The 13485-nt window shown below is 38.6% G+C and overlaps 2 protein-coding genes across 2 annotated transcripts; one reads left to right on the top strand and one right to left on the bottom strand.

Moving 5' to 3' along the window:
- Positions 1-211: 211 nt before the first annotated feature.
- Positions 212-6475, top strand: LOC139452697 (ciliary-associated calcium-binding coiled-coil protein 1-like). Its single transcript, XM_071234247.1, has 8 exons — positions 212-331; positions 1024-1124; positions 2072-2241; positions 3414-3564; positions 4062-4134; positions 5071-5190; positions 5471-5611; positions 6193-6475. The coding sequence occupies exons 1-8, from the start codon at positions 212-214 to the stop codon at positions 6274-6276; spliced, it is 960 nt and encodes a 319-aa protein (XP_071090348.1). The 3' UTR covers positions 6277-6475.
- A 537-nt stretch (positions 6476-7012) lies between these two features.
- Positions 7013-11917, bottom strand: LOC139452572 (glutamine amidotransferase-like class 1 domain-containing protein 3, mitochondrial). The gene is made up of 7 exons (XM_071234095.1): positions 11760-11917; positions 11030-11082; positions 10411-10521; positions 9796-9915; positions 9207-9299; positions 8129-8285; positions 7013-7138 (listed from the first exon to the last, which is right to left on the bottom strand). The coding sequence occupies exons 1-7, from the start codon at positions 11862-11864 to the stop codon at positions 7013-7015; spliced, it is 765 nt and encodes a 254-aa protein (XP_071090196.1). The 5' UTR covers positions 11865-11917.
- Positions 11918-13485: the final 1568 nt, after the last annotated feature.

Raw genomic sequence — 13485 nt, 5'->3', positions numbered from 1 at the left:
CTTCAAGAACAAATGGTTGTTTAAATATAACAGTATGTGGAATACGCTTATGTAATTCACTGTCCCTTATTAACGCTCAAATTCAAAGGAAGACCTTTATCTTTCAGTCCAACAGGCGGCGTGCCAAAGTAAAGGTAAGTAGCAGTTATTTCCCTTGACGCGCTCTCATCACCGGAGCGGTCCATTTGTCAAGTTTGTCATAGCAACGAAAATGGCGACGAGAAGCCAGTCTAAAATCGCATCCAGAGCAAGTAAAGCATCTCTGCATGGATCATCATCGAATTTGTCCTCAGCCAAGACTGATGGAAAACATAAGAAAAAAGTGACAGTGGTACACTTTGATTTTGTTGTATTCCATCAAATATCATGATAAATAATAAACATATCTGAAGTTTCATCCGTAGCTCAGGATGTAAACAAAGACTGTTACAAGACTAAATAAATTTAGATTCATCTGACAACCCTAAATTAGATCTTGTATCAACGTAATAAGAATATTTGTTATGAATGCTTCCTTCTAATGCTTATTGTGCAACTGACGGGGACCACCTGTTGTTTCAATATTCTCTAAAACCAGAGCTGAATCAATGATTGACAAACATTCAAGTCTTTAAAAGAACCTGACAAATAGGGCTAATTTACATATATATGTATTCCGAGTAGAAACCTGTATTTGGCCTCATGACATGTTAACTGTATATACCACCTTCTAAATCAGCACGTTATTTTTTATTATTTATTAATGACGTTGCACATCATCTTATCATCATATCACATCTGTACGATTGTGAAATATGTATCATAGAGTCAAACCTACAGTGTATAATCTTCTACATACTGTATTACCAGTAAAGATAAATAACCCAAATATGGTGTATTTTTCTTTTTAAGGTTTAATAATAATTTTGTTGCACTGTAATAACACTACAAAACCGTTGGTTGGATCCAAACTGTTCATGACAGACTGATTAAGGCAACATTCCTCTTCTATATGTGTCTGTAGCACCTTTTCTGATTGTCTAGGACGGTGAGGCAGATGAACGGGAAGGAGCCCTGGCCTTCAAGGTGTTGACAGCAGACCAGACCCGAGAACTACAGGCACTCAGTATAGAACACATACAGATGTAGGTAGCACAGATTAATTACGGTTTGGTGTTGGTATTTGTTTGGAATCATCGGGATGCAGGATCTGAATGAACATGTTACAACTGGAGAAAATCATGATTCAAGAACATATGCATGAGAAGATGTGTAAGGAATCATTTCGAGATGGGATGAGTCCAAAATTACTACCCTGGTACCCGACCCCCTATTACCCGTCCCTGCCTGGGTACCTCTGTAGGTCTCAAGATTTGGGTGGGGGCACGGGTGGCCAAGTCATCTAAGGCGCCGCGATTCGCTGTGCAGAGTTGCGTCCCTTGGGCAAGCCAGAAACTTAAGATTGTGGGTTCAAATCCTGGTTCGCCCCGATTATGTTTCTAGGTTTGTCAGCACCATACCCGTACTCGTGGGTTTCACCGAAGTGGTAAACGTCTGAGACCTGCATCACTTCGGACTTTCCTCCCACATTAAGCTGACACGCCGCCATATAACTGTAATACTGTTAAAAGCGGCATTAAACCCAACTCACTCACTCACTCACTCAAGATTTGGGTACAAATGTCCCATTTGGGAATTGTTTTACTGGAGCCCTGGCAAAAACTATTATGATACACATGTAAAATGATCTGATCATGCATACGCTGAAGCTTTATCTTTACGCCAACATATTAAAGTCAGAAGGTGCAAACATTAGTGACTTAATTGTAGTGTGACCATGGATACTTATTGTTATATTCATAAACAATATATCGCGTGACTAACCACGTATGAAGGTAGTACTTAGGGTACCTGGGTTCTACTGAGGATCCACCCGACCAGAGAACATGAGTTACCGTCCGAGCTCTAGAATCATTTATGTGTATTGTTGTCGCAATATTGACTTTCAGGAAAAACATGAAAAAAATATATATCATATATTGCCAAAGATTGTATTATTCACAAGATGGCTATTATTGTTGTTTTCTTGAAGGAAATTATGCGACATATTCAAGCTAGACAGTCACTCAACGGACCTGCGGGAGGCCTCCATATTAGACTTCTACACAGCGTCTGTATGGTGGGGCAAGGAGAAGGCATTCTCTCTTCAGCAGCTGTCAGGCTTCTTCACACTCGTACACACACTCTTCAACAATGTCAAAGGTATTGTGCATGTTGTATGTTATACAATTATTAGTTATATTGATATGATGATCAACTTTGCAACCTATTTATCTGTAAAGGGTCAGCTGGTAAACTTTTCCAAGTCTAGGTTTCAGGAGTGAGTTTCACTGTATTTCCTATTTACATTAACACAGATAAATAGCCTTTCCCTGAATTGTTGTTAGTATCAGTTCGAAGTATGTCTATTTCAGGGAGACTTTTCTTTAAATTGGTCTAGTAATTCAACTGGCCCTAAACAAAGAAGAGAGAGAATAAATACAAGTGAAAAGCACTATTTTCTGTAAATGTAAACTACAGTATTTACCATACAAAACATCTGCATACAATAGCTGCAAGACAATTGCTTGAAATAAATTTAACTGTGACACATGTTAACTAAAACTGAGCACATGGCAATATTCAGATAACTTTATGAAGAAAAAAATCTATCTTCAGTAATGTCCTTGATACAAACAAATCAGTAAAGTAAGAGATAAGAAAAAGTCTTTCAACTGACATTTTGAGGATGAATGTATTGTTACAGAAAATCTGTGATATGTGATCATTTGCGTCTGTTTCCAGAGGAACACCTATCATTGGTTGAAAATCTGTGATGTGTGATAGTTTGCGTCTGTTTCCAGAGAAACATCTATCAGTGGTTGAAAATCTGTGTTGTGTGATAGTTTGCGTCTGTTTCCAGAGAAACATCTATCAGTGGTTGAAAATCTGTGATATGTGATCATTTGCGTCTGTTTCCAGAGAAACATCTATCAGTGGTTGAAAATCTGTAATGTGTGATAGTTTGCGTCTGTTTCCAGAGAAACATCTATCAGTGGTTGAAAATCTGTGTTGTGTGATAGTTTGCGTCTGTTTCCAGAGAAACATCTATCAGTGGTTGAAAATCTGTGTTGTGTGATAGTTTGCGTCTGTTTCCAGAGAAACATCTATCAGTGGTTGAAAATCTGTGTTGTGTGATAGTTTGCGTCTGTTTCCAGAGAAACATCTATCAGTGGTTGAAAATCTGTGTTGTGTGATAGTTTGCGTCTGTTTCCAGAGAAACATCTATCAGTGGTTGAAAATCTGTGTTGTGTGATAGTTTGCGTCTGTTTCCAGAGAAACATCTATCAGTGGTTGAAAATCTGTGTTGTGTGATAGTTTGCGTCTGTTTCCAGAGAAACACCTATCATTGGTTGAAAACCTGAAAGAGATGAAGAAGATGCTTGTGGGTATTGGAGCTGAGAGTGGACCAGACATGCAATACGGAGGACTGGAGTTCTTTGATGTGAACCAGGCCAAAGAAATCACCAACTATCTATACACCAGGTGAGCAGCAAACGACTTGGAACACTTCTCTTCTCATCTCCTGTACAATCCTTTAAGACAGCTGGTTTAAAAATGAAATGGTTAACTGAAGATTCCAAGGATTCGGCAATAAGGGGATAAATCCAGGACTGGTCAGCTCTGTGTCTGTTTCTCTGAGTGGGGCATCAATGTTAACCTGTGGTATCCCAGTGGGATAGCACTATAAAATCACAGAAGTCCGGACTAACACAAGCAGACACTCACAAACATGCAAAAATGCTATTTAAGTGTAATAATCTTGGACCCGATGCTTAACCCCATTTCACCTCACCAAGTAACATTACATATGTATAAATCCATTGAATACCCTACCTCTATTACAAAATTGCCAATATTCTAGTAATGAGACATCCTCTACACTGTCAGTCATCCCAACCAGTTGTCAGGTAAACCTCACCCCGTGCCAAATGCCCATTTCACCTCATCAATTACTTTATACATGTATATTTGTTTCCCAGCTTCTTCCAACACTACACACTGCACGAGTACATGTTCTCAACACTCCAAGCTGAGGAAATCATTGGGACAGATGTAAGTACAAAGTAACTGCCAGGATACAGGCAGGTATATAAGCTTGTAAACCTACAGAGGATGTTTGCCACTGTACAAATGGGTTCTTCAAAACACTGGAATACCAGTTATGTATTGGAGAAAACAAGCTCACGAGGACTTGGTAGACAGAGGATGCCCTGGGGCAAAGAGCCCCCTTGGTTTTTCCCTCTCCCCAGGGCATGCTCTGTCTACCAAAACCGAGGGAAAATGTTTTTCCATACTTATATACCGAAAACATTTTTATGTTTCGAAAATACTTTCCATGAACCTTAGGAAACATGCGTAAAATATCTGTTGCTGGCGTACAGATCTTGAAAAGGACATTCTAAAAACCAGTGAGGCTTATCAACACCCCTGTAGCCTCGTGGTACACTCACTGGGCTACATATATGAAGGTTGCGAGTTCGATCCTCGGGAATATAAAGAAAACATTTGTCATTTGATTTTACATTTCACTACATGTTACAATCTGAACGGAAGTTATATTAATAAAATACCCAGGACATTATATAAAATCCCTGGGATATTATAGCAAATATGACTTGAATATCCTATAAAATCCTAGGGACATTACAACGTCCCTGTTTATGAGATTTAACCCGACTGGAAAGTAAAACCTCACAATAGGTTTTAATGCCTATAGAAAGAAGTCTCTTACTTAATAGCGATCCCAATGAATAGGTTTATAACAGGAGTTAATTTAACCTAAATCCTGTCACAAGGTGTTACTTTGAAATAAAACCTGTTATGAGTAAAACTCTTGATCCTGTTAATCCGGCTTTATTACCTTCAGCTGAACTGGTTACAGACTGGAGTCATATATTTGTTTCATATTTTAGTAGTACATCCAAATAATGTGTACCTTCAGTAATCGGTTGAAAGTGAAATGTTTGATCATGCGACATGATGTTCCAGCTGGACGTGGAGGTGGCCAAGGCTGCAGATGTCCCATTTCCCCCTCCCCTTGACGAGGGTGTGTCCGAGGAACACTTCACCCAGTACATTGCCACACCCCCTCCAACACCGGTACCAGAGGTACATTGGTTTACTGTTACATATATCTGACACATGGACTTAATGAAGCGTTCATGGTCTGGTAACTCAATGACATCTCTGCAAACCATGTCACACTATCTTTAGTAAATTATGGTTCTGTGAGATTTTACCAAGACAAATTTTATTTTGGTTTCACAAAATATGTGATTGTGATTGTAATAAGACTTGGTTTTAATAACTGTATAAAATTTAATCACCACAAAGTAATTGACACTACAGAGTGTGCACTTTATATAAACACGAGGATGTTTTATTGCAGCCAGTGGAAGCTACTGCTGATGAAGTGAGCGAGCTGCAGATGGATGACAAGACGTCGGAGAACATCTTCTCCGAGCTGTCTGTGGAGGATGTGAAGGAGGTCATCGAGAGTGTTGCCAAGGAGATGCTGGGAGGGCTCCAGGTATATATACCTGAAGCATGGGGACACTTGTAGAAGACTCCTATAGATACTCTGTTGTATCCCCCATAGTGTTCTATCAACTTCAGGAAGAAGGACACTTATAGGAGGCTTCCATAGATACTCTGTTGTATGCTTTCTTCTCTTCTGTCATAATCCAATGTTCTATCAACCTCAGGCATAGGGTCACCTTTAGGAGGCTTCCATAGATACTCTGTTGTATGCTTTCTTCTCTTCTTTCATAATCCAATGTTCTATCAACCTCAGGCATAGGGTCACCTTTAGGAGGCTTCCATAGATACTCTGTTGTATCCTTTCTTCTCTTCTGTCATAATCCAATGTTCTATCAACCTCAGGCACAGGGTCACCTTTAGGAGGGCTTCCAGAGATACTCTGTTGTATCATTCAATCAAGTTTCTAACAAGACTACAAGAGTCAACAGAGCTTAAGATCACTTACACTTCACTTCTCCTTTTAGATAGTGTTCTAGATACATGCTTGCAGGTAAGCATTACTTTCTAACACTGCTCCATCAGCTGATTATCACATTTGTACTATGACATAAACTTGTGCTCTAATTTCAGACGGAGGTTGCAGCCAAACTGAGAGAGAAGGAAAATCAGCTGATTTCTAAGATCAACAAAATCCATCGGGTGGCAGAGACATGAAACATATTTTTTATCGATAAATCCACTTACACTGTGATATACGTAACCCAAAGTATTCAGCGGAAGATTTAATACAAGGGAACTCTGAATATGTTTCGGATCTAATGTCAGCAGGATGTGTCATCACATTCATAATGTGACTCCTATTTACTTATTGCAGTCATGAGAGTCTATGTATTACCATTTTGTAAATAAAATACTTACACCTCGAGCTGTTGTGTATTATAACAGAACCATGAGACTTGTTTCCAAAGCTTTACTTCCAAGACAAGCACTCCACAAGCTTTTACATATATACAAGGATCGGTCACAATGACATTCTTTATAATGTGTCATTCACAAATTGTAATCCAAACTACAAACAACATAGCATCTTCACTGAAAACAGTCTGGTTATTTGTGACATGCCATGCTTGTAACCTCACAATCACCTTTCTCTGTAATCACAGAATATGTTGCAAGTATTTGAAAGTCAACTTACTCAAAGTCCTTGGGACCATTAAATAGTATAGTATATCATACTAGTATATCCACTGATGTATTATTTGAGACAAGGGGAGCGACAAAGTAAGACCAAAGTGCCTTATGCCAATTCTCTTGGTACAACAAAGTGACATCTTCGACGAAACATCAAGGTTAATGGATTTTGAGTGATGGAGGTTTCACTGGACATAAATGTCTCTGTTAATGTTCAACTGACAATCTGCATTTCCTGGTTCACACTGCAGCACACAATTCACTTCGCCATTCCGAGGATGGACTTGACCATAGTTCCGATCCCGTCGTAGATCTCGTGTACAGCTGTCTCGCACATGTAGGCTGGGGTTGTGACAATCTTGTTCTTGCTGTCAACATGACATTCCTAAGCTGGGTTAAGGTCAGAACAGAATCAACTATTTTCTCAAGTTAATTAAGAGCTTTATAGCTCACTTGATCTTTTATGGAAATTTGTATTAGATCAGAAATGTCAGTCCTAGGTAAAGAAGAATATGCAAAAGAAATAACAGATTTCTACACCATGCTAACAGCACGTTCATAAAACTAAATATTCATTAATGAATATTAACTACCGGTATCAAAATTCCTGATTGCCATGGCATTGAAAACAGCACATGAAGGTCAAAGGTTGAAGCCCAAAATAGACGTGAATGCTTGCGTGATCGGCAAAAGCAGTCATGTCTGAATATGACTGAAGTTATGTAAGCAGCTTTTAGAGGCAAAGATCCACACCATCAGATCACGATGACCCACAATCAGCCAATCAGAGAGACTACAAAATCCCCACTTTTATTACAAGCATGACCAACTGGGGCTCAATTCTGACCCAACTGCCTCCGTGGTCTAGTGGTAGAGCATCTGCCCGGAGAGTGGAAGGTCCGGGGTTCAATCCCCAGCAACGTCATACCAAAAGAAGTTAAAAAATTGTACTTGTTACCCTGTCTGGTATTCAGCATTAAGGGTCTAACACAAGGACTGGTTGGCTCGGAGTCAGTATACTGTTTCTGAGTGGGGTATTCATGTTAAACTATGGCATGGTATCTCAGTGGGCTAGCACTAAAAAATCGGCATGAGTCGGACCAGTACAAGCAGCCAAACACACACACATGCATGCACATCGCTATATAAGTGTAATCTTGGACCCAATGTTAAACCCTGTTTCACCTCAACTTACATCTATTCAGACCCAGAGACACCACGGGTGTTCTAGTTCTGACAGGATGAGAAACCCAATCCAAAAAGGACTGTCATATTATCAGAGCAAGACTAAGGCGTATCAAGAATAAACAGTGTTTAAAGAACAATCTGAAACTCTACCCATAAGGGAGACTGAAGTGAGCTTTATCAAGGATACAGTAACATTCTTCTTGATGTGTCTGGATCCCATGGCCTCGATGGCTCCGGCTGTTCCAGCATATGGGAACCTCCCTCCTTCCTCCTGGTCAGACCCAACGGTGACCTCACAGCCCGGTAGAACCTTAGCAGCCAGCACAGGGGCAATGCAGCACAGTCTACAACAACAGTTATCATACCTCCGTGTCAGAATGATGAGATCTGATTGGTCCACGTGATCTTGATAAAATACTGTGTATCCTGCCTTGGAGGGGAATAAATTTCTCAGCAGGGTAATAAATCCCTTATACCACACCACGAACAAATTAGGCTTCAAATGGATTTCTGAGTGGCAGAATAAATCTTTTATACCCCGCTTCAAGGCAAAAAGTGTGACAACAGCAAAAGCTAACCTCAGCTCAATCGAACAGCTATTTACTGTCAATTTTGAGTTTGTTTGAATTATTTTACAATGTCATTATAAAACATGTCATTAAGATAAATTCGTTGTAGCAGTATCACTCAGCGTACATTGAGTTTTACGCGTCCCTCGTTAGGTTTTATACCACTAGTCTCCGGCTCGGAGAAACCTAACCTAACGTGAGATCCACAAAACCCCATGTACCCCTCGTGATCCTGTTACAACTTATAATGTGTAAAGTATTGCCTGTCAATGCTTGGTAACATCAGCTGATGTCAAGTAAAAGATCTTTACATTAATACAGATAATTTCCTGAAATTAGTTAAGTATTCCAATTCCATACTGCCAATGTTTATCTGTTTAGCTGAAGCAGGGTGCATAACTCTTCAATCTGTAGGAAGATGAGCTGATGTATACTCATTAACTAATCCGCTGAAATTTTCATAATAATCAATTCACTTCAGAGACAATCTCTCTTAGGTCAATAGTAGTTTATTAACCTTGCTATAAATGACTCCTCACATTAAATGATGCCCGACTTGACCATCATGAATTTTGCATAATTATTTAGTTATATTTTATTCAACAACAAATATGTCAAACCACTGCACATTATCTGAACACTATGGATAATCTGAGCACAAAAATCAAAGGGAAACTATGGAGATGTCTGGATTACCCGATTGGTTTGGCCGCAGTGTGGAACTCCTGCAGGACTCTCTCTACATCAGAATCTACAGACATCGCCGTCCCTTCCGTCGCAAATGTAGATCTGAAAACAGTACTAGCTGCAATAATAGATTAACTTCTGTAATAATATGAGGCGTAATAATAACAAAAGATGGACTTGAGGCAATATTTTTATGGAGGATTGGTGTGGATGGTAAGACGCATGCATAGGGACAAAGGGCTAAATAATGATAATCTTCATTCTGTATTGGTACTTTTCCTTTCACAAATTGTTGCCAGTGTCTTCACAGATGATCTTCTCAAACTAATTTTAACCTCAAAAGTTTTTTTGGAAAAAAGGTAAAAAGCATCAGTTCTTGAGTTCCTGTGAGAGAACAAACTCTGAATTTTCTTTAATCTTATTAATTTCAAAAACATTTTATAAGAAATCAAAATCAGCTTGACCTTGATAAACTCCATATATTCCTGTTCCCTTTTGGCCCATGACACAGAAATATTGCATGAAAATATAACTCAATTAGTCAGTCCCAGGGGTCAGTGTTTCATGGCTTAAAAAAGATTAATTGGATGCAACCTACAGGTTTTTGGCTGCACCAAATCCACCTGGGAATATGACAGCATCAAAATTCTGTGCTTTCAAACCCGAGAGTGCTTCCACCTTGCCTCTGGCGATCCTTGCTGACTCCAGTAGGACATTCCTAGACAAACAATGCAGCAACTGACATCATTCCATGTAAGTTTAACAGGAAAATACTTGTGTATATATAGGCATCATAGGCTGCATACACATAAGGGATGGATGGGTAGCCTGGTGGTTTAAGTGTTCCCTCGCCACGACTAAGACCTGGGTTTGATTTCCAACAGGGGTACAATTTGTGGAGCCCATATCTGCTGCCACTGCCAATATATTGCAGGAATATTGCTAAAAGTGGCGTCAGACCCAACTCACTCCCTCTGCCACAAAAATTTAGTAACAACCATTTCTTCTCAAACCAATAAGAGTCAAAGTGCAATTGATACATATTTTTAAATATTTCGTCTAACGTGTCTAATACAGCAATACCTTACTGAACATGCAAATAAAAACAGGAATAAATGCTGTTTGCACTCAAAACTACTTTTGGACTTTCAGATTTTGTCTTGTATGATGAGTGGGAATTCATATGGCACAAGTTGCTGCATTGATATCTCACCTGTTTGGTTCCATGGGCTCTCCCTTGGTGTGGTTGACGACATGCATCTGATTCTTTTCCGGGGCGAACATAGATACATCGGCACCTCCTCGGCTTAAGTGAACCAGTATGCTGCAGAGACGTGTTACAAGTACAAGTGAAGTACCAGTAATAAATATAAACTCTTCACCCTTTTTATGAAAAAATCAACATTATAACTGACTCAAGATAGTTCTATTATTAGCATCAACATTCTTTAAGAAAAAAGAAAGAATAACGTTTACAGATAAGTATAAACCTTCACATATCAACATTTAATATCAAACAGTCTAAAGATGAATAATCAATGAATTTATAAATAGATAAATAATCTGGTAAGTATATCCAAGCTGAGAAGGATCATTTGGGTACGTGGTGCTTGGGGTAGGGGATTACTATACAGCATTGTTTATCAAAATACATTGGCCACGTAATAATTTAACATGTAAATGTTATAAATCAATATTCAAGTCTTTTTGTTTTGTCTACAAGTTCACTGTGAATTTTGTCTACAAGTTGGGAGTGTCTACAAATTCTTCATGGAGAGAATTAGTTTGGTTACGAATTCACCTACAGCCTGTATATAATTAATGTTACTTACGCAGATGCTTCATGTACTTCACTTCCATCATACACACCACACCCAGACAGGACCTGAAAATAGACATACAGTATTCAACGAAATAAGGGCCCCGCTCTAATAGCGTCCTCAGTGATATTTGCTAATATATTGGCTAGTGAACAATCCCAATTAGCACACCTTCCGATTGATCAATGTACACAAGGCTTGTTTTTTCGTGTATAATACACACTTGTGTGTTATATGCACCCTTAATTATGGGCAATTATATTCTGGAAAAATATATCTGTCGTATATAAACATTTCAGGCTGTCAGCATAAACTACGAAATTTACGATCTTTCAACTAATAATATTCTAATAAGAGCCCCATATTTCTAATTTTGAGAACGCCCTGGGCCCTTATTACGTCGAATACGGTAACTGTTCTTGACATCTCTGACAATATATAGTGTAACTAACTAGTTTAACTTTATCATGTAGCTATACGTAAAATCAGAATGGAAACAACTTTGGATTCAGGTAAACCAATGATCAGCTGATAATGTATCCCAGTTCAACGGATTGTTGCTGTCATAGCTATTGTAATTCCTGTATTGTCTCCTCTCTACATTCTAAGAAGGCCCCGATCTACAAAACGTCGAACTCGTAAGTCTACGTTAAACTGTTTTAACCGGTTAAAGTTACAACTCTTACTTATAAATACTTTTGATTTGATTTGCCAACTGTAAAACTCTGCCTGTGTTTCTTACCACGGCAACTTTTGTTCCAAGTACCCCCGAAGAATGGATCAGTCTACTGGTACTAGTGTTGATAAGTCCATGTTTCAAAGCTGACACAGCATTCCTTGCAAACATTTTGCTTACAATTGAGCGTTTCTCGGGTTTGCAGGTGCCCGATCGGTGCCAAATGTCGATGCGAGTGGTCTCCCTTGAAGACGACTTTAACCATCAGAAAAATAATTGAATGAACTATAGCCTTTATTCGAACAAGCAACCTAAACTTCATCAAACAAATATTTTTCCACGATTAAAAAGAAATAGATCTACCAATAACACTGTTCTATTTACTATTAACACTCATTAATGAAGTATCAAATGTTAATTTCAACTGATAGTGAGTCACATAACTGGCATTGTGATCACTGGAATTTTTTATTGTGGCGCTTTTGCATGTCTGATATAGACATTGTACTAATGCACGGTTAACACATCTTGCTAAATGAAAGTATCTATATATATATGGAATGTTTGAGAATATATATGAAATCGTCTCTGAGAAAAATTATCCAAATATGTATGAAATATAGAAAGTACCAAGCAGTGGCTCTGAAAAGTAGTTTTTAAAAAGGTTCTTGAAATATCACTGAATAGTTCAATCCATAGGTATGACCAGTACTGATGAACTTTTATTAACCTCCTGTGATGTCATCCTATTTTTCTCTGGTCGGGTTAAATCTCATAAACAGGGACGCTGTAATGTCCCTGGGATTTTATATAATATCCCCCAGATTTTATAGGATATTCAAGTCATATTTGCTATATAATGTGTTATAATATCCGATGGATTTTATATAATGTCCTGGGTATTTTATTTATACAACTTCAGTTCAGATTGTAACATGTAATGAAATGTAAAATCAAATGACAAATATTTTCTTTATATTCCCTAGGATCAAACACGCAACCTTCGTATCTGTAGCCCAGTGAGTGTACCACAAGGCTACAGAGGCCCTGATAAATCACAGTGTTTTTAGGATATCCTTTTCAAGATCCGTATGCCAGCAACAGATATTTTACGCTCGTTTCCTAATGTTCATGGAAAGTATGTTCGAAACATAAAAATGTTGATAAATGTTGTTTTAAGTTTCTTTTTTCGGTTCATAAGTTAGATAAAACACCTCCCCTCGGGGTGTTAGTGATATTTAAAACCCTTTCACTCGGAAAATCCCTCGGGATGCGAGTTTTAAATATCATAACAACCCTCGGACATGTTTTATCCTATACATACAAAATCCTATAGACATGTACATGCTGTATGGTAGCAAGGATAACATATCTTTTCAAGTTATCTCTCCTTTGGGAAGATATCTAACGATTTGTAATCCAACAGCAAACATATTTGATATGAAAATTGCACCAACCCACCTCTGTATAGCTCTTATGGGATTTTTGTTTAGAGAGAATGTTTTGGGTTTCTTTGTCAAAAGAAACGTATCGGTAAAGGATTATCTACTACCATTGTGGTGGGAAAACTATGTACCGGTACACCTCAGTCCCGTGAAGATACAGGTTAGAATTGCACTTCAGCAACCCATGCTTGTTGTAAGAGGTGACTAATGGGATCAGGCTGTAAGGCTCTTGCTTCATGAGCATAGATCTACACATAGGGGATACAATGACATGCATCAACCATGTAACGAGTCCCCAAGTTACGACCAGGAAGAGCTGCTGAAGACCAGTTCTAACCCAGATGATC

The sequence above is a fragment of the Haliotis cracherodii genome, unplaced genomic scaffold (assembly GCF_022045235.1).
Source record: "Haliotis cracherodii isolate W230 unplaced genomic scaffold, xgHalCrac1.p SCAF_9, whole genome shotgun sequence".
In the NCBI taxonomy this organism is placed as follows: domain Eukaryota; kingdom Metazoa; phylum Mollusca; class Gastropoda; order Lepetellida; family Haliotidae; genus Haliotis; species Haliotis cracherodii.
Note: the sequence above shows the minus strand (reverse complement) of the source record. Positions and strands in the feature narration are given on the sequence as shown.